The 27,315-nt window shown below is 41.2% G+C and overlaps 1 protein-coding gene across 2 annotated transcripts in view; it reads right to left on the reverse strand.

The window, feature by feature from the left end:
• Positions 1 to 27,315, reverse strand: part of WDR97 (WD repeat domain 97) — a 2,414,280-nt gene that overhangs the window by 1,488,149 nt on the left and 898,816 nt on the right. For both annotated transcript variants that reach the window (XM_044067752.1, XM_044067751.1), the window contains exon 9: positions 21,268 to 21,358. In XM_044067752.1, the coding sequence (XP_043923687.1) occupies positions 21,268 to 21,358 (91 nt within the window). The remainder of the gene's footprint in view (positions 1 to 21,267; positions 21,359 to 27,315) is intronic.

A 27,315-nucleotide genomic window follows, 5' to 3' on the forward strand; every position in this document is an offset into this window, starting at 1 on the left:
CAGACGTCGGTGCCTTGGGGGAGTAATGTCAGAACCCTTGAGTGGAGCTGTCCGAGGAGACAGCACTCTCCTCATCAGCTTGAAAGCTCCCCTCCCATGATCTGAGGATACGTCTGGCTCCAAAGAGGCAGAAGAGATCCCCAGAACCAAGAAGGTTGGCTCTGAAGCTGATGTAGGAGCTAAGCTAATCAGTGGCGAAGCCTCGAGAGGTAGGTTCAGATCCGACAAATGTCCGATTTGACTCCCCTCTCTGGACATGAACCAAGAGCGTTGGCTCTTAGACTCCTCAGATGGAATCGAGGATGTCGGAGCAGACATTGAGCCCGAAGATCCCAGGATGGGTCTCGGCACCAATGGTTCCACAGCTATCAGTTCCAGACATTCCAGCTCTGAGGTCCCGGGTCAGCTCGGAGGAGGAATCAGTGTTGATGGGTATGTCTTGGCCAGCTCTGAATCCCTCTGGGTTGGAGCCGAGAGGAGTTTGGCCAGCGCTGGTGTCCTTAAAAGTCTTCGCTCCACCCGATCCACATCATCATCATCTGAAAGACTCCTTGGAGAGGAGAAAGTATGAGATCTAATTGTTTGCAGAATAGGGGACCTTAGAACAGGAGTAACCGGCTCCGTAGTTCAAACTCTATTGACACCGAAACAGCTGGCACCGAAGCTAGGGATACAAATTTGGCTCTGATTGTCTCACAAAGGGAGGCAATCTCTTGGTGGATTTATCAGATTTTGCAGATGGTGATTTGGTTGATCTTGAAAGTGCCCAGACCTTCTTCTAGAGCTTCTTGGAAGGGGGACTTCAGTAAACTTCTCACTAGCAATTTTTTTGTTTTCTAGCAGTACTTTGGAGCTGAAAAAATGACATATAGAACATGACTCCTGTAGATGCACTGCTCCCAGGCAGTAGACACAAACAGTATGTGCATCTGTTAAAGACATCTTTTTGCTGCATTTACCACATTTTTTTGAAGCTCAAAGGCTTAGTTTCCTTATGTTCCTTGGACATGTTCAAAATCACAGTCCGCACAACAAGAGCAAATTAACAATAACAACAAACTTAACACACTAGTCAAAAAAACACTATGAAAAGATATAATATATGTATTATTATTAAAGTTGGGTGCAATGACTGATTCCTCCAAAGATGTAGATATCCTTGAGGAGGGTCTGACAGACAAGTAACTGGCGCCAGAAACACATCCTAATACTCATTGCAAAAATGCATATTTATACTCTTTGGAAAGACAACCACCCCTGCAAATTACAACATTAATAACACTTTCCTAACAGCAGACCCAGTGATAAGGGACTTGAGAACTCAGATTGACAGTAACCTGAACTTTGATCACCATGTGTCCACGGTGGCGAGAAAATCCTTCTATGTGGGGCAAGTTACAAGTTATGGCAAGGCATCCAGATCTACAGAGATCATAGTCCCGCTATGCTTAGCCCTCATTAGACCAATAATCGAGTACACTGCACTCTTCAGCATGTACCTGGCCAGGCATTTGCAACAAGCATAGTGGCCACAGAGATTCCTCATTAAAAGAATAAAGGGTGTAAATAACATGTCTTATGTGGATCACCTCAAACTCTTTTTCCTGTACTCAAGTCTCCAGCTATAGTGGAACGTATGAAAATGTAGGGTACTGGTTAGCAATGAACTTTTCTTTAAATAAGGTATACTTTACTGGGTATGACACTGATGCATACAGTGTATTTTATATAGCATATATCATGGATTGAGGCAGGGTAAAAAATAAAAAAAAGACATTAAAAAGTGCCGGATTCTCATAGGTGCACTGGTTCTAGGACTAGAAAAACTGACAGTGTAGAATCTTCAAGACACAGAAATATTCCAACAATGGGGTTAGGCCAGGTTTAGGGGGAGGATGTCCCTTCCCCATTGTAGAATGAATTACTAGTCCACAAAAACTGATAGGTCAGAAAAAGAGCCTTAAAGATGATAAACTGGACTGTTTAGGATAAGAAAGAAATGATGTATCATTACTAATAAGCAAGATGCCCATAATTTCCAGATGCAAGAAATTCAAAAACATTAAGAGAAATCAGAGAAAAGAAAAATACTTACACAAAAAAAACTGTCAAAACCTTCAAATGTATCTTTGTGTTCATTAATACAACTGATCCATGAAAAGCATTAGATAGACAAAAACTTTGGGCCATTTGGAAAAAGAAGCAACCAAGGAAGTGCAAAACATGTAAAGAACAAAACCCAGATATTTTTGAAAGGCATGAAAAATAAACATGGATATGGGAAAGAAAGAAATCTGTTTTGCTGCGGTACTTAAGCAAAGGAGACAGCCAAAGTAATCAATACCAGAAAGCATCTCCAAAGTTATTTGAAGAGAAATACCATTGTGGGTGCTAGATTGTAGAAGCAGTGATAAAAACACCCTCTAAGGCAGGCAAAGCAAGAAGGATAGTCACAGATTCTGGCATCTCTAACTGTAATACATTTTTGTACCACAGGAACTTAATTTAACATTTTTCATAATTTCATTGTACACTGATTCCTGATCTAATTGTTGTAGCATATTCTTACATTTGTAAATATTTATATATATAGTTTCTTTTACAATATCCTTGTATCTGTAATTATGTTTTGTTCATTTCTTATATGATCCCATTCACTCAGGCATTTCCTGCAAATGGTCCACTGAGACTGATGCACTACTCCAGTAACCAAATATAAATAAAAAAAAATTTGGTCCCACTGAAAAAAACTCTTTCATCTTAGACAAAGTGTCAGTAAAATAATCTCAATTGTGACTTCTAAAGAAATATTTTCCTCAGAATCAGTGGACTCTGACCGAGAAGAATTTCCTGAAGTTCAGCTACCCATCTATGATGTCTGCTCTTCTGAATTAAGCTCCTTGTCAGAAAGGGAAGGAGCTGTTTTCTTATTCTTGCCTGAAGAATTAGAGAGCAAACAAAAAGCATTAGTAAGTTTGCTCTGACCACAAAAATAGAAACTGCCTAACCAAATGGCAAAAAGATGACACACACAAGCCATTCAGTAAAAACTGCAAGAAAGACCCAGTCAAATTTGAAATTTCACTGTGTAACACCTTAAGCCTCCTGTAGTGGAGGCCTGTGGGACATATCAGAATATACCTCTCAACCTCTTAGCTCAATAAATCTGGAGAAAGCCTGACAAAATGGGGGAACAAAGGCCCAAAAATAGGGACACATTTTAAATATTGCTCATATTGACTTAGAAAGTTGCTAAAATAACAGGATTTGTGTTGGCACACATTTTCTGTAGGATATGAAGTCTGAAACTCAAATATGTGTCATTATTTAGGGACTTTAATCCTTAGATCATCTCAGTGATTTGTCAAAAAAACCCACAATTTTTATGAGGATCAATCCAAAAATATGAGGGAAAATCTGGACATTCTGTTGAAATCTGTACAGTTGAGAGGTATGAATCAGAATGACCTCGTAAGGATATAACAGATCTTCTGCTCCATGGCTTCTGAATGCCCATAACTTTTTAAGATTTTTATGGGTACATTCAGCCAATAAAGCCAGAGTGAATTGTTCACTTGTGCTGTACTGATGATGTTTAAAAAAGTCCAAAACATGGACATCTGCAGTTGGTGGGGTTTGGCTAATATGGCACCTGCACACCACAATGCACTTGTCCTCAAGGTTCTTCACATTCTTAACTAGTGACACTGGCACTATATCTTGGGTTTCACAATTCATGTGCTAAGGATCAACAGACAACCATGAATTCATATAGAGACATTCTTTTTTGCAAGCTATTGGACAAAAGGAGTCCGTAAATAACTGTCTATACCATCCCTTGGGGTCTTGACAACTGCAATGTATGAGGCCGCTTTTACTCTCTCAAGCACATTACCATCACAGATAAAAATTAGAAGTTATGTACCTACCATAACGTTCCATGTTAGTTGTCTTCTTCTCACCTTCTTTCTTGCTGGATGGGTTCGGAGCCGATCCTCGGCTCCGACTCTGCCACTCTAAAAGCTCGAGAGCTAGTTCCACCGGCTCGAGGCTCCCCTATATCCCACAATGCTAGGCGGTAACTCCTCAGATCTCATTTGAAAGCTAAGGCCAGCAATAAAATTCCATAAGGAACAAAGAAGAAAACTCTTCTAGGTCTGTTCTGACTAGGGGGAAGGAGGGTGGGATGCAAGAAAGAAGGCGAGAAGAAGACAACTAACATGGAACGTTATGGTAGGTACATAACTTCTAAATGTTAAGTTGTCAATCTCGCCTTCATTCTTGCTGGATGGGACCGCGTCCCTAGCACCTTGTCCCGGGTGGCCTATCGGAACAGACTCTTGAGTACAGTGGAACCAAAGTTGGCTCGGTCTCTAGAGGCCAAATCCAACTTATAATGAGAAATGAAGGTATGGGGAGAAGCCCAAGTAGCTGCCGAACAAATCGAATAAATAGGCAGCCTGTCTTGGAAAGCTACAGAAGTGGCTAAAGCTCTAGTTGAATGAGCCCTGGGTTTGGATGGCAACCGTTGATGTCTTGTCTCATACACTAGGGTAATCAATGAAGTAAGCCATCTAGTGAGAGAGACTTTAGAGACTGGAAGGCCCATTCTACCTTCTGCATAAGAAACAAACAGTTGGTCAGATTTCCTGAATTGTTTGGTCCTGTCTAAATAGTACCTAAGTTGGCGATGAATATCTAAACAGTGTAACTTTTGTTCTGACCTATTAGAATAATTTGGGAAGAAAACAGGAAGCTCAATGGTTTGATTCAAATTTGCCAAAGAAGCTACTTTGGGCAAAAAAGACGGGTTAGTACGCAAGAACACCCTGTCTTTATGAAATACTAGATAAGGGGTTCGACTACACAGAGCATGAAGTTCAGAGACTCTTCTAGCTGAGGTGATAGCTACTAAAAAGAGTGTCTTCCACGAAAGTAATTTTATAGAACATGAAGCCGCAGATTCAAAGGGGGGAAGAATTAAGGATGCCAGAACCAAGTTGAGATCCCATTGAGGAGGAGGATCTCTGATGGGTGGTTTGAGTAGAAAGACTCCCTTTAAAAAGGCCTTGCAGAGTTTGTGAGACATGATAGAGGACTCTGAGATTCCAACATGAAAGTTCGAAATTGCAGCCAATTGAACTCTAATGGTAGATGGGGATGAACCTGCATGGAAAAGTTCGGCTAGAAAGTCTAGAACTGTTTGAATAGAAGCAGTAAAAGGATCTATATTCTTTGACTGCGCCCAATAGGAAAAATGTTTCCACTTGCTATGATAAATCTTCCAAGTGGAAGATTTATGAGAGGCAATCAAGATATCTCTAACTGAGTGAGATATCAAAGGAAGCCTGGCTAAGGTCGGAATTGGAGGAACCAAGCTGTGAGGTTCAGAGAGGGAAGGGAGTGGTGCAACTGACCCGACTGATGGGTCAAGAGGTCTGGAACTGGGTCCAGATGCCAAGGTTGTTCCAACAGATAATGGTGGAGAAAGGGGAACCAAATTTGTCGAGGCCAGTAAGGGGCAATGAGGATCATAGAAGCTTCCTGAGTGATGGCTTTCTGTATCAGCTGGGATATCAGTGGGAAGGGACGAAAGGCATATAGAAGTCCCCGGGGCCAATCGTGCACTAGAGCGTCTCTGCTGGGATGGCCTGGTTGGGGAAAGAGAGTGCGAAAAAATCGTCGCACTTGCTGTTTTGGGGAGTAGCGAAAAGGTCGCAGCAAGGCCTGCCCCACTTTCGAAAAACTTTCTCCAACACTGAATTGTTCAGAGACCACTCGTGAGGCATGAGAATAGCTCTGCTCAATTTGTCCGCAATCACATTGGATTTCCTGGGGATGTGCATTGCTAACAGAAATCGCTGAGAAGAAATCGCCCATTGCCATAGTCTGAGTGCCTCTCGACATAGGGGGTAAGACCTGGTTCCACCTTGTTTGTTGATGTACCACACTACAGACATGTTGTCTGTTTGTATTGCTATAGTTCCCTTGGGAAGAGAGTCTTGTAGGGCTTGCAATGCTAGAAGCACTGCTCTCATCTCTAGGACGTTTATGTGCAAGTGGCACTCGAATGGTTGCCACATGCCCTGGACTGTCCTGCCCTGGAAATGCCCCCCCCACCCGATCAGGGAGGCGTCCGTTGTCACTGTACCAACCGGAGGGGGAGGGACAAAAGGTCTCCCTAGGAGGAGCTGAGGAGATGTGATCCACCAAGAGAGATGACTCTTGCACGACTGAGTTATCCGAATAGGATGGGACATTGGAAGGCTTTGGTAAGACAATTGTGTGAAGAGCATCCATTGCAAAATCCTCATGTGGAAGCGAGCTAATGGTAGGAGAGGGATGGCCGCCACCATAATCCCCAAGACTTTCAGGATCTGTCTGGCTTTGACTTTGTTGTTCTGCAAAAGAAGAAAGACCTGTTTGTGAATGTCTGCTATCCTCTGCTCTGTGAGTCTGGCTGACATCTTGACTGTGTCCAGATTTGTGCCTATGAAAGTAATAACACGACAAGACAGACTTTTCGTAGTTTATTGAAATGCCTAATGCCTGACATGTGCGAAAGGTGTAGTCTCTGGCGAGGAGTAAAGGATGCTTGGTGGGGGCTGTAAGGAGCCAGTCATCTAAATAAGGAAACACCTGGAATCCTTGACGTCTCAGATGAGAGGCTACCACTGCCATGCATTTGGTAAACACTCTGGGGGCTGTAGTGAGACCAAAGGGCAGGGCTCTGAATTGAAAATGACTGGTTCCCAGCCTGAAGAGGAGAAACCTCCTGGAGCGTCGATTCATCTTGATGTGATAGTACGCGTCCTGGAGATCTATAGAGCACATCCAGCTGTCCCGTTCCAAAAGAGGAAAAATGGACTGCAGCATGACCATCCGGAACTTTGTTTTCTTGATAAACTTGTTCAAGTTGCTGAGATCCAAAATGGGTCTCCAGTCCCGTTTTCTTTGGAACCAAAAAGAATTTGGAGTAGGTTCCGGATCCTACTTGGTCTGCTGGCACTGGTTGAATAGCTCTTTTTGCGAGCAGCTTTGAAATTTCTAATGCTGCTTACTCCCTTTGACTGGGTGGAACGTCTGGAAGGGATTTTTTTGACAGCTTTGGAATGAAAAGGAAAGGGATTCTGTAGCCTTCGGAAATAATAGACTGTACCCACTTGTCTTGAGTTAAAGATAGCCAGGCTTTTGGGTACAGTGACAACCTTCTCCCGACTGCCTCCGAAGGTGGACAGTCGGGCAACACCTCAGGGATGCTGAAAAGGCTTGTCAGAAAAGGATTCTCGACTGCCATGATTCTGCGGGCCCCCTCTGCCTCTGGGACGGCGTCTACCATTGTTGTTTCCCCCTCTGCCTCTAGAGGGGAATCGCCTCTGTGCGTCAGGCAAGTCTCCTTGAGATTGTTTACGGAACCACATCTTTCCCCCCTTCTGACCTTTGGGGTAAGGTGTAGAAGGAGTAGAAAAACGGACTCCAATGGCAGAAAGAGTTTTGCCATCAGTCTCGCACCTAGTCAGGGTTTCCTTCACTTGAGGACCAAAGAGGGATGATCCATCAAAGGGGGAATTAGTGAAGGACGCCTTAAAGGGGTCCGCAAAATTACAAAGCCGCATCCAGGCGTGCCTACGCAAGGCTATACCTGTACCTGCCACTCTACTTGCTCCATCAGCCGCATATGAAAGGAGGCGCATGGAGGAGTTGGTTATAGAATTAAGGGTAGCCAGCTGAGAGTTCATCCTGTCCTGAAAACCCGCAGCTGTTGGGTCCTTCAACATTTCACTCGCTTCCTTGAGTAAATCCCTCTGAAGTCGAGTAAAATGACACAGGTAATTCAGCGATCTCATAGTAAAGGTCGCTGACGAGAACATCCGTTTCCCGTACCTGTCCATCGACCTAGACTCCTTGTTAGGAGGATGAACAGGCACCAAAGGATCAGCTAACTCCTTCTTGGTAGCTGCAGCCACCACCATAGCATCAACAGAGATGCCTTTGGTCAGAAACTCTTTATCCTTGGGGGCCGTGATGAACTTAGATGGTCTCCTGGGGGTGGGTTCCACTGAGTCAGGAGCTGCCCAAGCCTTCTTTGCCACCACTTGCATAAGGGGTCAATGGGAGGGGACACCCAGGAGGTGGAAGGGCGAGAGCCAAACGCCTCAAGGTACACTGATTCATCCTCTGAAGGGTTGAGGGCTGGCCAATTCCCCCTCTGTTTTAAGATTTCAAGGATGTCTGCAAAAGAGACATCTTCAGAGGGGGAATGAGGGGAACCTTCAGAATCCTCTAAATCAGTGTCAGAGGTGACAGCCTCAGGGGAGTCAATGTGCTTCCTCTTACACTGCCTTTTCCTAGGGGGCTCTCCTGCAGGGTCAGGAGAGGCCTCGGAAGAGGATGAGATCCCCACAGGGGGAACTTGAGGAGCTGGCTCTCTACGATCGGGGATGAGAGAGTGAGTCGAAATCACCGGAGGCACCATAGGGGGAGGGGCAGAAAGAACCGACTGGGGAGTAGACCCTGGTTCTAACACGCTCCTCATGACCTCAAAGGCACCCCTGTCAGGCAGAGCCGAAGGTCTCCGTTCCGAACAACTGAAAACCTCCCCCGGCACCGACAGTGATGGCTCCGAGGCCGATGTCGGAGCCGAACTCACCAGCGCCGAAGCACCGAGAGGGAGAGCGGGGTCGGACAAGGGTCCGATGCCACTCACCCCCTCGGAGCCGACGAGGGAAGTCCGGCGCCGAGATTCTTCCAAAGAAGACATCGGAGCCGACGACGGAACCGAAGTCAAAGGTATCGGTTCCGACGCCAACCCAGTATCGGATCCGAGCCGCCCCGGCTCCGAACTCAAAAGAGTCAGAGGAGGAATAGATTGAGTGGTAGGAATAGGTCTCGACTGTTGAGTCGGACTTTGAAGCATCTGGGCTAATGTCTCGGACTTAAGAAGTCGACTCACTACTCTCTGAAGGTCATGGTCCGATAACCTGGAAGACCTAGAAGAGTGGGATCTATGGCTCCGTTCAGACAACAAGGATGATGCTGGAGCCGAATGAACGGAGCCGATAGATGGAGATCGGGACCTCTTCCTGGATGTCGGTTCCGATAATAAAATCGGAGCCGACAGAGTAATGTCTTCCTCGGCTCCGGCCGGAGCCGAGGACACCGTAGGGGCTTGTATTCGAGTTTCATCGGCTCCGGCTGGAGCCGATGTTCGAATAGCTTTAGTGCCTCCAGAAGACGGCTCAGAGGCTGGAGCCGAAGGTCTAGAAGGCTTCGAGGGTTTCCCCGATGACTGAGTCGAGGGACCCTCAAGCTTAAGTAAGCCCCTTAAAATAAGTTTATTTTTTCACTCCTGCAGGACTCTAGGGCTGAAGCCATGGAAAACAGCACATGAGTCCTGCAGGTGCAAAGGTCCCAGGCAGTACACACAAGAAGTGTGACCGTCTGTCAGAGACATCTTCTGACAGCACAAGTCACACTTCTTAAAGCCTGAGAACTTTGATTCCTTAGACATATCTAAGGGAAAGTGTAACACACAAGCACACACACACACACACCGATTACACTTAGGGTTAAATTAACACTAATTTAAACAAATTATAGTAATAGTAATAAAATTCCCTATAAAACACAGTCACTCACTAGGAAGGGAGGGACTGGGCCTAGGGCCCGAGGGAAATTTTTTAAGATTTTGTGGAAAAAAAAGGGGGTGGAAAGTTAACGGGAATGGGATAAACTAATTTAACACTAACTATTTATAAGAAAAATTAACTTTAAGGGGAGAAAAGGCTAAGAAACTAGTTCTTTACCAAAAAACTAACCTGAACCAGTAGGAACACACCTCGATCGCTGTAGCGGCAAACGAGATCTGAGGAGTTACCGCCTAGCATTATGGGATATAGGGGAGCCTCGAGCCGGTGGAACTAGCTCTCGAGCTTTTAGAGTGGCCAAGTCGGAGCCGAGGATCGGTCCGAACCCATCCAGCAAGAATGAAGGCGAGACTGACAACTTAACATTAGGTGGTAGTGCTATGACATCCAATGTGCAGTGGTACTGCACACAATGGGACAATATGTGCTATCTGCTTGCATATGAATCAGCTCTAAATCATATATGACACGTTCTGTACACCACAGGGACTCCAATCAGAGATGATTTTGGTACAGTATAAGCTTTTATGAATCACTTGCTAAAGTACCCAAAGAGAGATGCTAAGTAAGTCTATTTAAAAAAAAAAAACACTGAAGCATGGAGAGTAGTATGCATTCTGCTTTTAGCATTTATGTGAAAAGTGTAAATAATATTCTCTTTCAAGCAACAGCCTCTTCATTCAATTCAAAATACAAAATAGTTCTTTTCAAAAACATCACTTATGTATTTCTTTGTTTCACCTTTCATCAAAGTGTACCGCACAAGTCATTCACATAATTAAAGACTGTATTCAGTTATTACTTGACTATAGCAACAGACTGACTCAAAGAGTTCAAAGAGCTGTAGACAGCAGTTCTGGCAAAAGCTAATAACAAATCACAGAGCAGTAAGTAAGAGTTCATAGTCCTTTATATGTTTCCCTGTTACTAAGACCTTCAGGACAAAGGTTATACTACATAATGCTGCACTGTGCACAGAGGCTGATGATAAATGACCCCCTTTTTTTTTACAGTTCACTGACTGCTAAACTGTATTCAGTTATTAGCGTAACAGTTAAAATCCTTACATCATCTCAGTGATTTGTCAAAAAAAAAACCACAATTTTTTATGAGGATCAGTCCAAAAATATGAGGGAAAATCTGGACATTCTGTGAAAATCTGTACAGTTGAGAGGTATGAATCAGAATGACCTCGTAAGGATATAACAGATTTTCTGCTTCATGGCTTCTGAATGCCCATAACATTTTAAGATTTTATGGGTACATTCAGCCAATAAAGCCAGAGTGAATTGTTCACTTGTGCTGTACTGATGATGTTTAAAAAAGTCCAAAACATGTACATCTGCAGTTGGTGGGGTTTGGCTAATATGGCACCTGCACACCACAATGCACTTGTCCTCAAGGTTCTTCACATTCTTAACTAGTGACACTGGCACTATATCTTGGGTTTCACAATTCATGTGCTAAGGATCAACAGACAACCATGAATTCATATAGAGACATTCTTTTTTGCAAGCTATTGGACAAAAGGAGTCCGTAAATAACTGTCTATACCATCCCTTGGGGTCTTGACAACTGCAATGTATGAGGCCGCTTTTACTCTCTCAAGCACATTACCATCACAGATAAAAATAGGTGGTACTGCACACAATGGGACAATATGTGCTATCTGCTTGCATATGAATCAGCTCTAAATCATATATGACACGTTCTGTACACCACATGGACTCCAATCAGAGATGATTTTGGTACAGTATAAGCCTTTATGAATCACTTGCTAAGGTACCTAAAGAGAGATGCTAAGTAAGTCTATTTAAAAAAAAAACACTGAAGCATGGAGAGTAGTATGCATTCTGCTTTTAGCATGTATGTGAAAAGTGTAAATAATATTCTCTTTCAAGCAACAGCCTTTTCATTCAACTCAAAATACAAAATAGTTATTTTCAAAAAACATCACTTATATATTTCTTTGTTTCACCTTTCATCAAAGTGTACCGCAGAAGTCATTCACATAATTAAACACTGTATTCAGTTATTACTTGACTATAGCAACAGACGGACTCAAAGAGTTCAAAGAGCTGTAGACAGCAGTTTTGACAAAAGCTAATAACAAATCACCGAGCAGTAAGTAAGAGTTCACTAGTCCTTTATATCTTTCCCTGTTACTAAGACCTTCAGGACAAAGGTTATACTACATAATGCTGCACTGTGCACAGAGGCTAATGATAAATGACCCCCTTTTTATAGTTTACTGACTGATAAACTGGTAGAAGTAAATTGGAAGGTGTAATATTACAAAACATGATGAATAATGGAATGACAAAAAAATATATATATAAATATATATATATATATATATATATATATATATATATATATATATATATATATAAAATATTCATGTCTTCCTGCATAGTGAAACACATAAGATGTGCGCAACCCAAAAGAGGAAGTCCTGAAAGCCCCCCCTTAAAAAAATGGGATCCAAACACAAACCCAGCACATTTTAGAACCTACTGTTACAACATTAAATTCTTTTTTTTTTTTTTGTAGGGCAGGCTGTTTCAGGGGTTGTACCCCACCCTCCACGTCCGTACTACTTACATACACTTACTCTGCAACTGCTGCATTTCAGTCTGGGGGGAATAATCTGAACTGTTGCAGCCTCATATTTAGTATATATTCCTGCACATTTGCACTTATGTCATTCTCAGGATCGTAATTAGATTTCACTACGCACTGACAAAACTCACAACTAGTGTGACGACCCACCACTGGACCAGTAATCAAGAAGCCTTAATCCTCACCACTGGTAACAGTAAGGGATGTACACTGGGAGGATAACAAGACACACATACAGTATTTCCAGATGCAGCTCTCTGCATCAAGTGCGATTTCCCTTAAGAGCATACAGAGACCATAGTCAGTCTGGGGCTGGTTTCTCCCTCTTTCTCCAGATCCCCACTAAGACTCCCCTCTGGCACAGCTATAGAGTTGAGATCTCAGCTGAGTGGCCAAACCAAGACCTCCAGCACCCTCTCTGTCCAACCAGTTCTTTGTGTCCCTGCCCAAGTAACTGCCACAGACACTCTTTGAAGTTTGATTTACACACACGCACACACACACACACACACACACACACATATACACACACACACACACACACACACACACACCTGGGAAAGGGTGACACAAGTTTACTAGCTATGCCCCCTTTTGCCCAGACTATAATGTAGTTACAGCAAACTCCTTATCAGCTACTTTAAGGCCCTTAACAAAGGGTGTCCAATCTTACTGTGTAATATTAATATTAATACAAATGGTAGTTTGACTAAGAGCAAGGCTATTAGGAGTGGCCCACACCGTGTCACCAAATAAATATGCAAGTACTCTCAAACCTTAAATATCTCTACACAGATCAGCCACAATGAAAGGTTTAAATATATTTAATAATAAATAATAAAAGAACAAAAGAATACTGAATATATATTCACAGTGACATCAGAGTTCAAAATCATAGGAAATATTTAAAACAACACTGATGAACAGTCTCAAATAAATAAATAAAAATATCTAAATAAGAAGTTATGTACTCACCATAATGTTCCATATTTTTTGTCCATCTTGCCTTCATTCATTGCTGGTTGGTTCTCGGTTCTGACTCAGCCTATACAAAAGCTCGAGAGCTTCCACTGGCTCGTGGCTATACCCTATCCCATCATGCACAAGGAAGTATACCCAGATCTTGTTTACAAATACTATAGTTAATACCTCTAACATATATATCCAAAAAGAGACTAAGAAGAGATTCAGAGAATACGATTTCCAATTCTGCAAGGAAACCACTTGATCCTCCAGGAGCGAAGGTGGGGGAAGGAGGGTGAGATGCAAAAACGAAGGCAAGATGGACAACAAACAAGGAACATTATGTTGAGTACATAACTTCTTAATGTTATATTGTCCTATCTCATCTTCCTTCATTGCTGGTTGGGACAGCGTCCCTAGCACCTTCTTTCTTGGATAGCTCAAAGGAAAATACTCTTCAGAACAGTGGATCCAAAGGAGGCCCTGTTCCTGGAGGCCAAATCGGCTTTGTTGTTGTTGTTGTGTCTTTCGGCTTTTCCTAATTAGGGGTCACCACAGCGGAACTCCAGTCCGCTAATGATTGGTAGTTGATTTTTACGTGCCGAGTTACCAGCCCTGATGCACAACCTTCAACGAAGGTATGCCCATTCACACCTGTTTCCAGGCAGAAGATGTACTAGCTGAGAATCGAACCGGACAGCGTCTTACTGTGAGGTGACAATGTTACCGCAGCACCACCACCACGGATAATGAGTGATAAAGGTATGAGGCTTTACAGATGTTGCTGCTGCACAAATTGAATCCATGGGTAGCCTTGCCTGAAATGCCGACGAGGATGCTATAGCTCTTGTGGAGCGACCTTTTACTTTCCTTGGAAGTTCTCTATTATGAGATTTGTATGTGAAAGTTATGCAGTCAGTAAGCCACTTGGAAAGTGTGACTTTGATTTGTATGTGAAAGTTATGCAGTCAGTAAGCCACTTGGAAAGTGTGACTTTGGATATGGGGATACCTTTTTTTTTTGTTCGAAAAGGATACAATCAGCTGGTCTGATTTTCTGAACTCCTTTGTTCTGTGAAGACAGAAATGTAGCTGCCTGTGTACATCTAGTTGGTGTAATCTGTACCCTGACTTGTTGCCGTAGTTAGGGAAAAAGACAGGTAAGTCAATGGATTGATTTAGATTAGTTTCTGAACATATTTTTGGAAGAAATGAAGTGTTGGTTCGTAGGGAAACTATCCTTGTGAAAAGTCATGTAAGGGGGACGTATTGATAATGCTTGAAGCTCTGACATCCATCTAGCAGACAAAATGGCTACCATAAGGAATATCTTCCACGTTAAAAACTTTAGGTCACAAGATGCTGCAGGTTCAAAGGGAGGGAGGATCAAGGCAGATAAAACAAAGTTTAGGTCCCATGGCACTGGTGGTTGTTTTACTGGAGGCCTCAGCAAGAATGTACCTGTCAATGTACCTTTCAAGAAAGCTTTACAAAGCTAGTGGGACATGATTTTTTTTGTCCCACTTCTCCGATATGATAGCTTGATATAGCAGCTAATTGGACTCGGATAGTAGCTGCAGCTGCACTTTCATTAAAAAGCTTAGCAAGAAAATCTAATACGGTTGTTATAGGTGCTGTAAAAACAGCAATGTGGTTGTTGAAAGCCCAACATGAAAAACTTTTCCATTTGCTAGAATACAATTTTCTGGTTGAGGTCTTATGAGACGAAACCAAAATATGTTTTACTGCAGGGGAATATTTGGAAGCCTGACTATGTGTGGAACTGGAGCAGCCAAGCTGTCAATTTGCGGGTTTGAATTGATGGATGAAGCTTCCCTGATGAATGAGTCAGGAGGTCTGGAACTGGGTCCATAATCCATGGCTTCTCTTGGAGATAGGGCCATTGAAAGGGGAACCAAATCTGATGAGGCCAGTATTAGGCGAAGTATCAAGTTGCTTCTCAATGTGCTGGCTTTCTGAAAGACTCTGGGATCAAAGGGAATGGGGGAAAGGCATTGAGGAGACCCAGAGGCCAATCTTGTGCAAGTGCATCCCTTGATGACTCCCCCGGAGGGGGGATCAGGGCAAAGTCACTGCTGCATTTGGCATTCATGGACATGACAAAGATGTGTCAGCAAGGCAGGCCCCACTTGTGGAAAATCTCTTCTGCAACTTCCTGTTTTAGGGACCACTCGTGAGGTATCAGAACAGCTCTGCTGAGTTTGTCCGCTATTATGCTGGACTGCCCCGGATGTGCGTTGTTATCAGAAAATGTTGGGAAGAGACTGCTCATTGCCATACTCTCTGGGCTTCGTGACATAGGGAGTAGGATTTGGTTCCTCCTTGTTTGTTTATACACCACACCACCAACATGTTGTCTTTCTGAATTGCAACTTTTCCTAGTGGAAGGGAGTTCTAGAATGCTTGCAATGCCAAAAGCACCGCTCCCATCTCTAGGACATTGATATGCAAGTGGTACTCATTTTCTTGCCAAACACCTTGAACAGCCTTCCCCAGATAATGCCCCCCCACCCTATCTGGGAAGAGTCCATGGTCACTGTAGCTACTGGTTGCGGAAAGACAAATGGTCGACCTAAGGTCACTTGAGTGGAGTGAAGCCACCAGCACAGGTCTTTCTTGCAGGATTCTGTTATGACAATTTTGTGAGACATGGGCAGCTCCTGCATCAACCACTGGGTGAATAATAGCCACTGAAGAATCCTCATGTGCAGGCGAGCTAAAGGTATCAAGGTTATTGCTGCCGTAATGGTACCCAAAACTCTCAAAACAACATTTGTACTCTTTTCTTGGTTAAGAGGTTTTTGACTCGATGATGTAAGGTTTGAATCCTCTTAGGGGGAAGTTTGGCCAACATTTGTCTTGTATTTGAGTCTTTCCCTATAAATAGGATATGCTGTGATGGCAACAAGGCAGATTTTTCGAATTTTATCGTGATGCCTAGCTGAGAGGAAAGATGAATGATGGTGTCTCTCGCTCTTGTTAGTAGATGTTGGTGGTGGCAGTTAGGAGCCAGTCGTCTAAGTACAGAAACACCCAGAATCAGAGACATCTCAAGTGAGCCGTAACTACTGCCAAACACTTGGTGAACACTCTGGGGGCTGTAGTGAGACCAAAGGGCAGAGCTCGAAACTTGTAAAGTCTGAATCCCAGCCGAAAGCGCAGATGTCTCCTGGATCACCTGTCCATCTTTATGTGGCAGTACGCATCCTAGAGATCTATTGAGCACAGCCAGTCATTTTTTCCCAGAAAGAGGAGTCTTAACTACAGTGTCACCATCCAGAACGTTGACTTCTTGATGGACTTGTTTAGTCTGCTGAGATCCAAAATGGGCCTCCAGTCCCCTGTCTTTTTTGGAACTGAAAAGAACCTTGAGTAAATCCCAGATCCAATCTGATTTGCAGGGACATCTTGGATAACTCTTTTTTTCTAGCAACTTTTGTATTTCTAGAGTTGCATGATCCTTTGACTGGGTGGAACATCTGGGGCTGATTTTTTTTGTGGTGGGGAGAGGAAAGGGGGATGTAGTAGCCACTGGATATGATCATTTATACCCATTTGTCTTTTATTTCTAGCCAGGCATTTGGGTACAATGACAAGCGATGCCCGACTGCCTCCAGAGAAGGACAGACTGGCCTCCTCTCAGGAGCATATCCCCTCTGCTGCATGGTCGGTGTCTTCCACTGTTGCTTCCCCCTCTGCCCCTGGGGGAACAATCACCATGTGCATCTGGGAAAGCTCTTTGGGACTTATAAAACCACATTTTCCCCCCTTCTGACCTTTGGGATAAGGTCTGGTAGGGAGGGAGAAACAGACTCCAACAGCAGAAAGACTCTTTCCCCTCCTGTTCGCACCTGGTTAGGGTCTCTTTTTAACTTTTGTCCTGAACAAAGACGAGCCATCAAACAGGGCATTAATAAAGGATACTTGAAGGGTTATGCAAAATCACAAGTGCATCCAGGAATTCTTCCTTAAGGAAATTCCTGTACCCACTGCCCTACTTGTTCGATTGGCTGCATAGGAAATAAGTCACATGGAGGAGTTTACCACAGAATTTAAGGTGGAGAGCTGGGAGGTAACCTTGTCCGAGACCCCCGCAGCTACAGAACCTTGGAGGGTATGTCCTAGCTCCTTCAGGAGATCGCTCTAAAGCCTAGTGAAATGGGTTAGGTAGTTCAGCGACTGAAGGGCAAAGGACGCTGAAGAAAACATACATTTTCCACATCTGTCCATCACTTGAGACTCTTTATTCGGTGGATGGACAGATGAGGATGTCATAGGTTCATAGGTAGGCACTAGGCTATCGGCCCTGGGGCCTATACAAGCCCAGCCCCTGGCTTTTGCCACCCAAGAAAATTATTTTCATGTGCCACTGTCAAAAAGAGCCCCAGAGGTGATCCCAGGGGTGAATTTCCTATTTCCCATCCAATCATCAAGATTTTTCTTGAAGAGTGCTAATGAAAAGCTTTGTTTGATATAGATAGGTAGTTTATTCCAGAGTATGGGAAGTCTCTGGGACAGGAATCTATCCCTCCGGCATGTTCTGTTTATTACGGTGACAAGGTTTAGGTCCCTAGAGCATGTAGCTTGGAGGGATTGGGATTTCTTTAAGTGGAGCATGCCCAACAGCTCCGGGTTCGACATAGCTTTGTATGTTAGGCAGAGATCACCTCTGAGTAGGCAATATGCGACGGGGTAAAGCTGGAGTTTTTTGAGATGGTCTGTGTAGGGCATCTGTTTGAGGCCGGTAATCCTCTTTGTGAGGCAGTGTCTCAGGCAATTCCTTCTTGGTGACCGCCATCATCAACATAGCATCTACTGGGACACCTTTACTGAGAAACTCCCTATCTGAAGGCACAGTGATGAATCTATTTGGCCTCCTACGAACAGGCTCCACGGAGTCTGGAGATCCCCAAGCCTTCTGACTAACTACATTCATGAGCTGGTCGAAAGGTGGAAACACCCAAGAGGATGAAGTTAGATACCCGAAACCCTCCAGGTACACACACTCATCCTCAGAAGGGTTGATGGGCTTCCAGCCACCTCTCTGCTTAAGGATCTCTAGGACGTCTGCAAAAGAGACATCCTCAGAGGGTGACTGTGGGGACCCTTCTGACTCATCGAGGTCCATGTCTGAAGTGATGGACTCCTCAGGGGGTTTAAATGCTTCCTCTTGCATAATCTCTTTCAAGGGACCTCCTTAGAGGGGTACTCAGGAGAGGTTTCAGAAGAGATCACTTCACCCAGTGGGGCATCCTGGGGCTTTGTGTCTCCACGCCTGGGTGGGGAGCGATGGCAAAGAGATGGACATTGGCATTCTGGTGGGAAGAGTACCTGGACCTGAGAGCAGAGCAGTTGGAGGTGACAGCACTCTCCTCATCACGTCAAAAGCCCCCCAGCCCTGCTCCAAGGAGGTTCCCGGCTCTGAGGAACCAGAAAAAACCCCGTGAACCAAGGGGGCAGGCTCCGAGGCCGATACAGGCACCGATCTCCACCACACCGAAGCCCCGAGAGGTAGATTCATGTTAGACAACTGTTCAACTTGGCTCTCCTCCCCGGACCTGACTGGGGAGCGTTAGCTCCTAGACCCCCTTGAAATCCAATGGAACCAAGGAGGTCGGAATGGTAGTCAGACCCAAAGATCCCAGAGCAGGTCCTGGCACCAATGATTCTGCTACAATTGGATCCAGACACTCTGGCTTTGAAGCCCTGGAATGGGTTGGAGGAGGAATCAACGAAGGGGAAAAGATGATGGTTGGCCCCGAATCCCTCTGGGTTGGAATCAACAGTATCTTGGCCAGTGCCAGCATCCATAAAAGTCTCTTGACCACCTGCTCCACATCATTGTCCGACAGACTCCTGGAGGATTGAGAGGGCATAGTCGGAGAACTCACAGGCTGTATTAAAGGCAATCTCAGAACTGGGAGGACTGGTTCCAGGACTGGGGATTGGCTCCGAAACTGGAACTCTTTCAGCCCTGAAACAACAATGTGAGCTGAAGAAGGAGACTTCTTGGGCCCGAAAGTCTTTGGGTCAAAGATGAGTCTTTAGCAAGCTTTTTAATTGGCTCTGATAGTGGGGCAGCAGAAGTTGATCTCTTAGTCAATTTTTCAGGCCTGGAAGATGGGGATTGTTGAGTGGTATTTAAAGAACTCTGATTCTCTTCTAGAGCCTCTGAAAAAGGTGTTTTAGCAAGCCTCTCACTATCAGTTTGTTCCTTCTCTCCATTAGCACCCTGGAACTAAAGGCATGGCAGAAGGAACATGATTCATGAAGGTGGACAGCACCCAAACAATACACACCGCTGGCGTGTTCATCAGTCAGTGACATTTTTTGATTATATTTATCACATTTTTTAAAACCCAAAGGTTTTGATTCCTTAGTATCCTTTAACATCTTACTAGCCAACACACAACCAAATAAGTAAGTAACTAGGAAAAACCAACAAAACTCTTCTTCTTCTTTTTTTTTAATATAATATGCAAAGGTTAACCAACAAACTATATGAAACTAGACTACAAAAATACAGGAGGACTAGTCTCTAACTATAACGACTAACTCCTACAAGCAAGAGGGGGAAGAAAAGGGAGGGAAAGCCTTCTAAGTTAAATGGGCTGAAGGGAGCCCTCTAACTTAAAAAGACTACCCGACAAGAAAGGAAAAAGAAAATAGTAATCCAAAACTATTTAATTTAAATGAGTTTGGAGGCTGGGATAGGGATAAAGACAAACAGGCCAAGAGTAAGTACAATGAAACAAGCAACAACGAACACTCTAAAAGTACTATACCTAGTCTAAAATATAACAATTCGCACAATACAGAAAGTTTTTTTAGGTAATCTCAATATAAATAAAGAAGAAAAATTGCACTTAGCCTAGAGCCTGCATTGAAGCACCCGATCTTGTTTAGTGGCAAATGAGATCTGGTTATACTTCCGTGTGCATGATGGGATAGGGTGTAGCCATGAGCCAGTGGAAGCTCTCGAGCTTTTGTATAGGCTGAGTCAGAACCAATTCTCGGTTCCGAACCCAACCAGCAATGAATGAAGGCGAGATACCTCTAAGCTTTACTATATTTCTGACTGAATCTAAGAGAATTACTATACCCTAGTTAACTTACTTAATTGGAGCAAGGCAGATGTCATGCTGAATGGTTCTTGTCAGGTCCAGGACTGAATACAGAATGAGCAGTCTCTCTAAGAGACCTCTCAAGTTAATATCTCAAATAAAACTGCTGGGATAGCTTGCAGAATGACATAATTTCATGCCATCTGACTATCCGAAGTGAAACCACCACTGCTGGGAGCTGACAGTATTTAGCATCTACCTGTGGAAATACATACACCTCAGATCTTTGGCAGATGCTGGAAGTCATAAAACAATTACTTTCCTCCACATTTCAAGACTAGTAATTATTTCACCCTAAAGACAATACAGAAAGCTCCCTAGTACAGCGTCTCTTGCTGCTATAAAGTAATTTAATTTCAACTATTTTTCTGAAGTTTGCTGGACTGAAACCAACCCTTCAGTTTCCTCTGTTAACCTATACATTAAAACAGTTACAATAATACATATACATTTCTGTTCTCTTCCAGTATGGCACACTGTGGATACATTTCAAGCACAACCACTATACAAAATATCTTCTCAAAACAAACACCTGTACAGAGTAATCTGATATACATATGACATACAGTTATAATACATTTGTAACACAAACATCTTAAATCCTTTCGGTATTCACCAATGACATGTAATTATTTACAAAATTTCAGATAGCTGTGCTGGTAGTATCTCCCTTTCTCACAACTAGTTTTGGGAAATCAGACAGGATATATATGTCTTTGACTGTGTTCTTCTCAAATATAGGGAGAACTACAAACAAATATACACCTGCCACCATTTTCTAAGACTTCATAACAGAATTTAAAAAGTGAGACATATAACACAAATGAAAAGTACTTTCCTGATATTGCCAGCATGTTGGGATTCTTTGTGGAACTCAATGGGTCTACTTACCTAAGAAGGCGGTTTTCATAATCCCATATTTTTACTATGCCATCTCTACTGGATGAAGCAAATATCTTTAATGTGGGGCAAGAACACAGACCTATGAACAAGTAAAATAAAAATATAAGATTTAGTACAGCACACAATACCTTGTTTAAAGGAGTGGGAGGTAAACAGATAATATATACTCACTGGGCAGGCAAACAAAAAGGAGACTTGTGTGAGATACTGAGCCAAACAGAAGACCTATAAAGGAGATGTCATTTGGACACTAATTCTTACTTTTCGATTTATTCAAATGTGCAGTGTGGAGAATTCCATCCATCTTTCTTTAGCAGTATTATTCCCCTGCTTGATCAAACACAGGTTCCTTAAAATGGCAATTCACTTATACAATCTGATGAACTCTGCATATAACATTCAGGTGTCTGTTTAGTTATTACCTCTAGGTATAAAATGAACTTATGGTATCCAAATGAAACACTAAAAAAGGCAATATAACTCCACAATCAATATGAAATCAAAAACCAAGGAAAAATATAGCCGTGCACACTCCAAAACTCAACAAACCAAAAAGGTGTGCTAGAAAGATTGAGGAGTGGCGTCAAGAATTAGCCAAAATTTTATTTATCTCCAGAAATTATGAACATGTAAAGCATTTAATGTCACAAATATACAAATCAGTGTTTTCATCTGACCAGTCCAAGACTTCGTCAGAATTAGTTTACAAATAATCCAACCCTTACTTATACTTCCACATTAAATGGAACAATTAAATATATAAATTAAGTAAAAATTTAGAGATTAGACTAGTCACTGCATCAGAAAAAAAAATATTATATATCCTTCTATTGAACAAATGCTTGTACATCAGTCTAAATACTTACAACATACCAGTTAAAATGTTCTGCTATAAAGAAAACTGTAGTAAATAGGTAGATGAAAACTGATAAATGTTATTAAGAAATATCCACCAAAAACAACAAGGAGTTCTGAGGAAGTTTTTTGTGGACGAAAGTGAAGAATAAAAATCTTTAACCACTAATCCAGTTGGTCTTCATTATTACGGGTATTGGTGGATATTTAGTTTATTGTTATTAAGAAATAATTAAAAAACAGTTAAAACAATCACTAAACCGAAAGTCACTGCATCAGGAATCAGGAAATCTTTTAATAATATTAATAATCTTAAAGGGACATATTTGTTACTCATAAAGAATAATGAATATAATAACTTTGCTACTAAATTATAATAAATACTAATGTTTACTAATGATTACATTGTTTTGAATATGTCCAAATAAAAACTTAACAAAAGTTAAAATAATTAAAAAAGTCAGACCAAGTAAAAATTTTCATATATTTAAAATATAGAAAAATGTTGGGTGAATATAAAAAAAGAGAAAATGAATGAAAGTAACATTAAAGGTAAAACTAGATTAGAATACGAGGAACTGCATTGTCAGATGATATTAAATGCCAGCAATCCTCTGTAATAAAGAAAATGTGTCCATTACCCCGGTATTAAAATTGAAAGTAACAAAATTGTAATCCAGGATTGTGGGGTTTCTGCCTTTACTATTAATTTCTTGCATTTTCTCTTTCATATATTCACCCACCATTTTTATATATTTTAAATATATGAACAATTTAACTTGGTCCAACTTTTTAATTATTTTAATTTTTGTTAAGTTTTTATTTGGATACATTCAAAATGATGTAATCATTAGTAAACATCAATGCTTATTATATTTTATTAGCAAAGCTATTATATTAATTATTCTTTATAAATAATGTGTATGTCCCTTTAAGATTATTAAGGTTATTTTAAAAGCTCTTTCCTGATTTCTAATGCAGTGACTTTTGGTGTAGTGATTGTTTTTGTTTTTCAATTATTTCTTAATAATGTTTATCAATTTTCATCTATTTATTTACTACAGTTTTCTTTACAGTAGGTTTTTAATTAGTAAGTCTTAAGTGTTTTGACTGATGTAGAAGCGTTTATTCAATAGAAGGTTATATAGTATTTTTTATACAGCAACTAGTTTAATCAAATGATACTAATTAAACTATTTACTTAATTTATACATTTAACTGTTCCATTCATTGTGGAAATATAAGTAAGGGTTGGATTAGCTGTAAACAAGTTCTGATGAAGTCTTCGGCTGTTCTGATGAAAACACTGATTTGTATATTCATGGTGTTAAACGCATACATGTTTAACTTTTTGGTGATAAATAAAATTTTTGCTAAAGGATTGATTCTTGAAACTCAATGAAATCATTCCTATCAGCATAATAGTACTGCTCTTGTACTATCCCCATTATTAAATCCCCACTTCATGCAGCTAAATAAGACAAATACCATTAAATTCAGAAACTTTTATTATAGTAACTTCCTGGTTACAAGTCTTTTGTGAATCTGACTGGATAAAATATATAACTGCATTCTCTGCTGCCTATATGTTAATATTGCAGTCTGAGTATATACATCCACTGTAAAAATGCTAGTGTTCTTTTGGTGTGAGTTATACATGCTGTATATACTATGTTCTATAGATCTGTACGAGGTCAATGAGATCAATATGCTGTAAGTGCTATGTAGCGTATTGTAACATAGTATCTACCTATAAAGTTGAACAATCGTGAGTGTAACTGTATATAGTTTTACTGACAGTTTATTCAATTATATGTAATGTGGAGATTTTCATCCTAGGCCACAGCTGAAGAGGGACCTTATCTAGTAGGAATTTCCCAGAAATAATGTCAACTATATCTATATCTATAAATCTGAGTGTGTGCGTTTATGGGTGTGTGTTTATTTTGATATGGCCTTTAAAATTCTTTTCTTTCCATTTGGAAATTATGACATAAGAATGACGGTGTCTCCTTGTAAGAGGCTATGGTGACATTCTAGTTGCAAGGGATCGTTATTCGAAATTCAAGCCAGGTCATGTTCAAGTCTTCATCTATATTTAGCACAGTGGACCAGTGCATTTTACAGACAATGCCAGTATAAGCTCAAGTGAGTACTTGTGTACATGCACCTCACCTCATTGCATGCACTGAAGGATGCCCACCTACATTCCTATACCAGACTTCTCAAGTGTTCTGTTTTAGAAGAACATTCCTATTTTCAGCCCTGATTTACCACTGTTCAGGATATCCCTTTTGCAGGTATGCTCTGTTTTTAGGTTTCACTCAATTTCCTGAATCCCCTTCATTACATGTGATTTTTGAAACTGTCTAGTGCACAGAAAATGGTTTGATCCATCTTATGTTTGGCTCTACAAGTCCAAAGTCAGGTTCCCACTTGAAAATTGTGTGCCTGTGGCAGAACAGTACAGTGCTGAAGCCTATACACACACACACACACATACATACATATATATATATATATATATATATATATATATATATATATATATATATATATATATTTATATATAGCAACATAAGCAATCATAGACTTAGAAATATTTGTTGTGCACACACAGAAAATAAAACTGACAACTATCATTACTGTTGCACCTTTTCTTGAATTTCCTTTTATAGCAAGTATGTTGCACAGCTGTGCTTTCTTGTTTGGGGGATGTACACAGTAACAGATAATCATAATATATGAGTAAACTCTCAGGCAGCACATGGTTAGTCTTGGAATATGGACACTTAAAGGATAAGTTGCATCATCACAGTCTTCTCTAAAGGAAACAAAAAAAAAACTACTAGCTTTTAAGGTTTGGTGAAGGTGTAACCAAGAAGTAAGCTGCAGTTTCTTATCTACTTTGTGCAGATACCGTTAAGAAGGATTGCATAACTAGCTGCTTCTGTATTAAAATATATTGTGGTATCTAGATGGCCGATAAGTAAAACAGAGACACTGTGGATTTGGTCTAACTTCCATAAGGTCTTTACTTAGACTAAACAGTATAGCAACTAGGCACATGTGCCACATTACCATATGCCATGCAGTTTCCTATAACAAGCTGATTAGCATTTAAATATACACCCCCATATTCACCTCTTTAAAAAAAAAAAAAAAAAAAAAAAAATATATATATATATATATATATATATATACACACACACAAAAACATGTGTGTGTACTTTTGTGCACGGTCTATGACCATATGATTGAGTTTCCGAAAACTCAGCCATAAAAAACACACAAAAATCTATACTTTTTTACATTTTGTAGGGGACAAGTCCCCCCCCCCCCCACACCCGCCACACTCCCTGCAAATTGTATATATCAACTCTGAGGTCACACTACAGTGAGGAAAAAAGTTAATTTCCCAATCCTCTCTCCTCCTCAATCTCCATTCAAAAGCTTTCAGTTTTCAAAAACTCAATCATATGGTCGTGACCATATGGAGTTCTTGTTTCTGAAAACTAAATCAACTGATAGGGACCTATATATATAGGTCTTCTTCATTTGATTGACATTTTTGATTATCAAACATCATATGATCGAAACCATATAATCAGTAGTGCAAGAATACTGTTTGTATGGAGATCGCAGTACAGTTGGGATTGGGGAATTTGTTCTTTTCCCCACTGCAGTGTGATCTTGAAGTTGGTATTTATAATTAGCAGGGGGAATAGGGTGTGCAGGGGGACTTGCCTCTGCAAAACCATAGTGCTTGTTGTTTCTTTCTTTTTTTAGTGCTTCACAAATTCTGTCATATGAACTAGATAAGTACTTGGCTAATTGCTCCTGTGGGCCATTTAAAGCCAAGGCAATTTCTCTCAAATGTGAAAAATCAAATCCTGTACCTAGTGTCTGTGAGACAGACACTTTAACCAGTATGCCAACTCTCAATCATTATTATACATATATGCATTTATATTTAAGGAAGGGTACTCTGGTACTTGTTGAACGTCTGTTTGCCGGACATCTTTTGGATAACAGCATTTGGTCAGCTAAACAATTGGTCGCACATTTTTCAGGGTTAGGGAATGTACCCTTTCTCCGATTTTGTGCAATCTCACAGTCAGCATATATAATTAGCAGTGGGCCACACATTTTTTTGTTTTCAAATATTGCATGTACTAAAGTTGTTTCTTGGTGCATGGGTAATAGTGTGTTAATGTTTCTGTTTTCGACCTTATGCAGTCAATGATTTTCAAGTACATTTAGCTGTGTTAACTGCTTCAGGTAATCCTATACACATATATATATATATATATATATATATATATATATATATATATTTATTTATATATATATATATATATATATGATGTAGAGTAAAGAAAATGTATGTGTGCTTTAACAGAAGTCTGCATACAGAAAGCTTGCAGACACTGGTAGTCAGGAGCTTATATCTTACCTGAAGGCTATGAAGATATGGATTATGACAGCCTATTTGGGACCATTTGTGGAGCTGGAATTGGTGCTGGAGTTTTGAGTGTAGCCCATTACTACAGTGACTATGTGGACTATAAATATTCTGTTTCATTAAAATCCCAAAGATGGTGTTTTGTTTGCTTTAAAAGCAGGGTGGAATTTTTTGCTTACCTTTATAACTTTGAAGAATAAAAAGTGTTTTGGTATATGCTTCTTCCAGTGATTTCTTGGACTTTACATGGTGTTATGTGACAGGCAGTTTGGCAAGGAATTGCTATTTCATAGCCTACTTTATGCCTTCGTTGAAGGTTGGACATCGAGCTGGCACCTTGGCGTTCGTGAAAATCTACTGCCAATCATTAGCGGACCGGAGTTCCGCTGTGATGACCCCTAACTGGGAAAAGCCGAAAAGAACAACAACATTATTATTATCATTATTATTATTTATATTTTTTATAGCCTACTGTAATTCAACCAGCTAATAGTGGCACATAAAGTCCTTTACCAACCAGAAAATACACCTGCACTAAAAAATATTATCAGCCCCTACACCAGCACCCAGCCACTGCAATCATCCACTAGACTCGAAGTTCAAACATACAAATCCAACTACTCAACTGGGTACTCTCTGTTTGCCAACCATGATGGAAAAATATAGAACACAGTCCCAGCTGACTTGACCCTAGAACCCTCACTAACTCAATTCAA

Source organism: Protopterus annectens, chromosome 3.part1 (genome assembly GCF_019279795.1).
Source record: "Protopterus annectens isolate FY-2018-M chromosome 3.part1, PAN1.0, whole genome shotgun sequence".
NCBI lineage: Eukaryota > Metazoa > Chordata > Ceratodontiformes > Protopteridae > Protopterus > Protopterus annectens.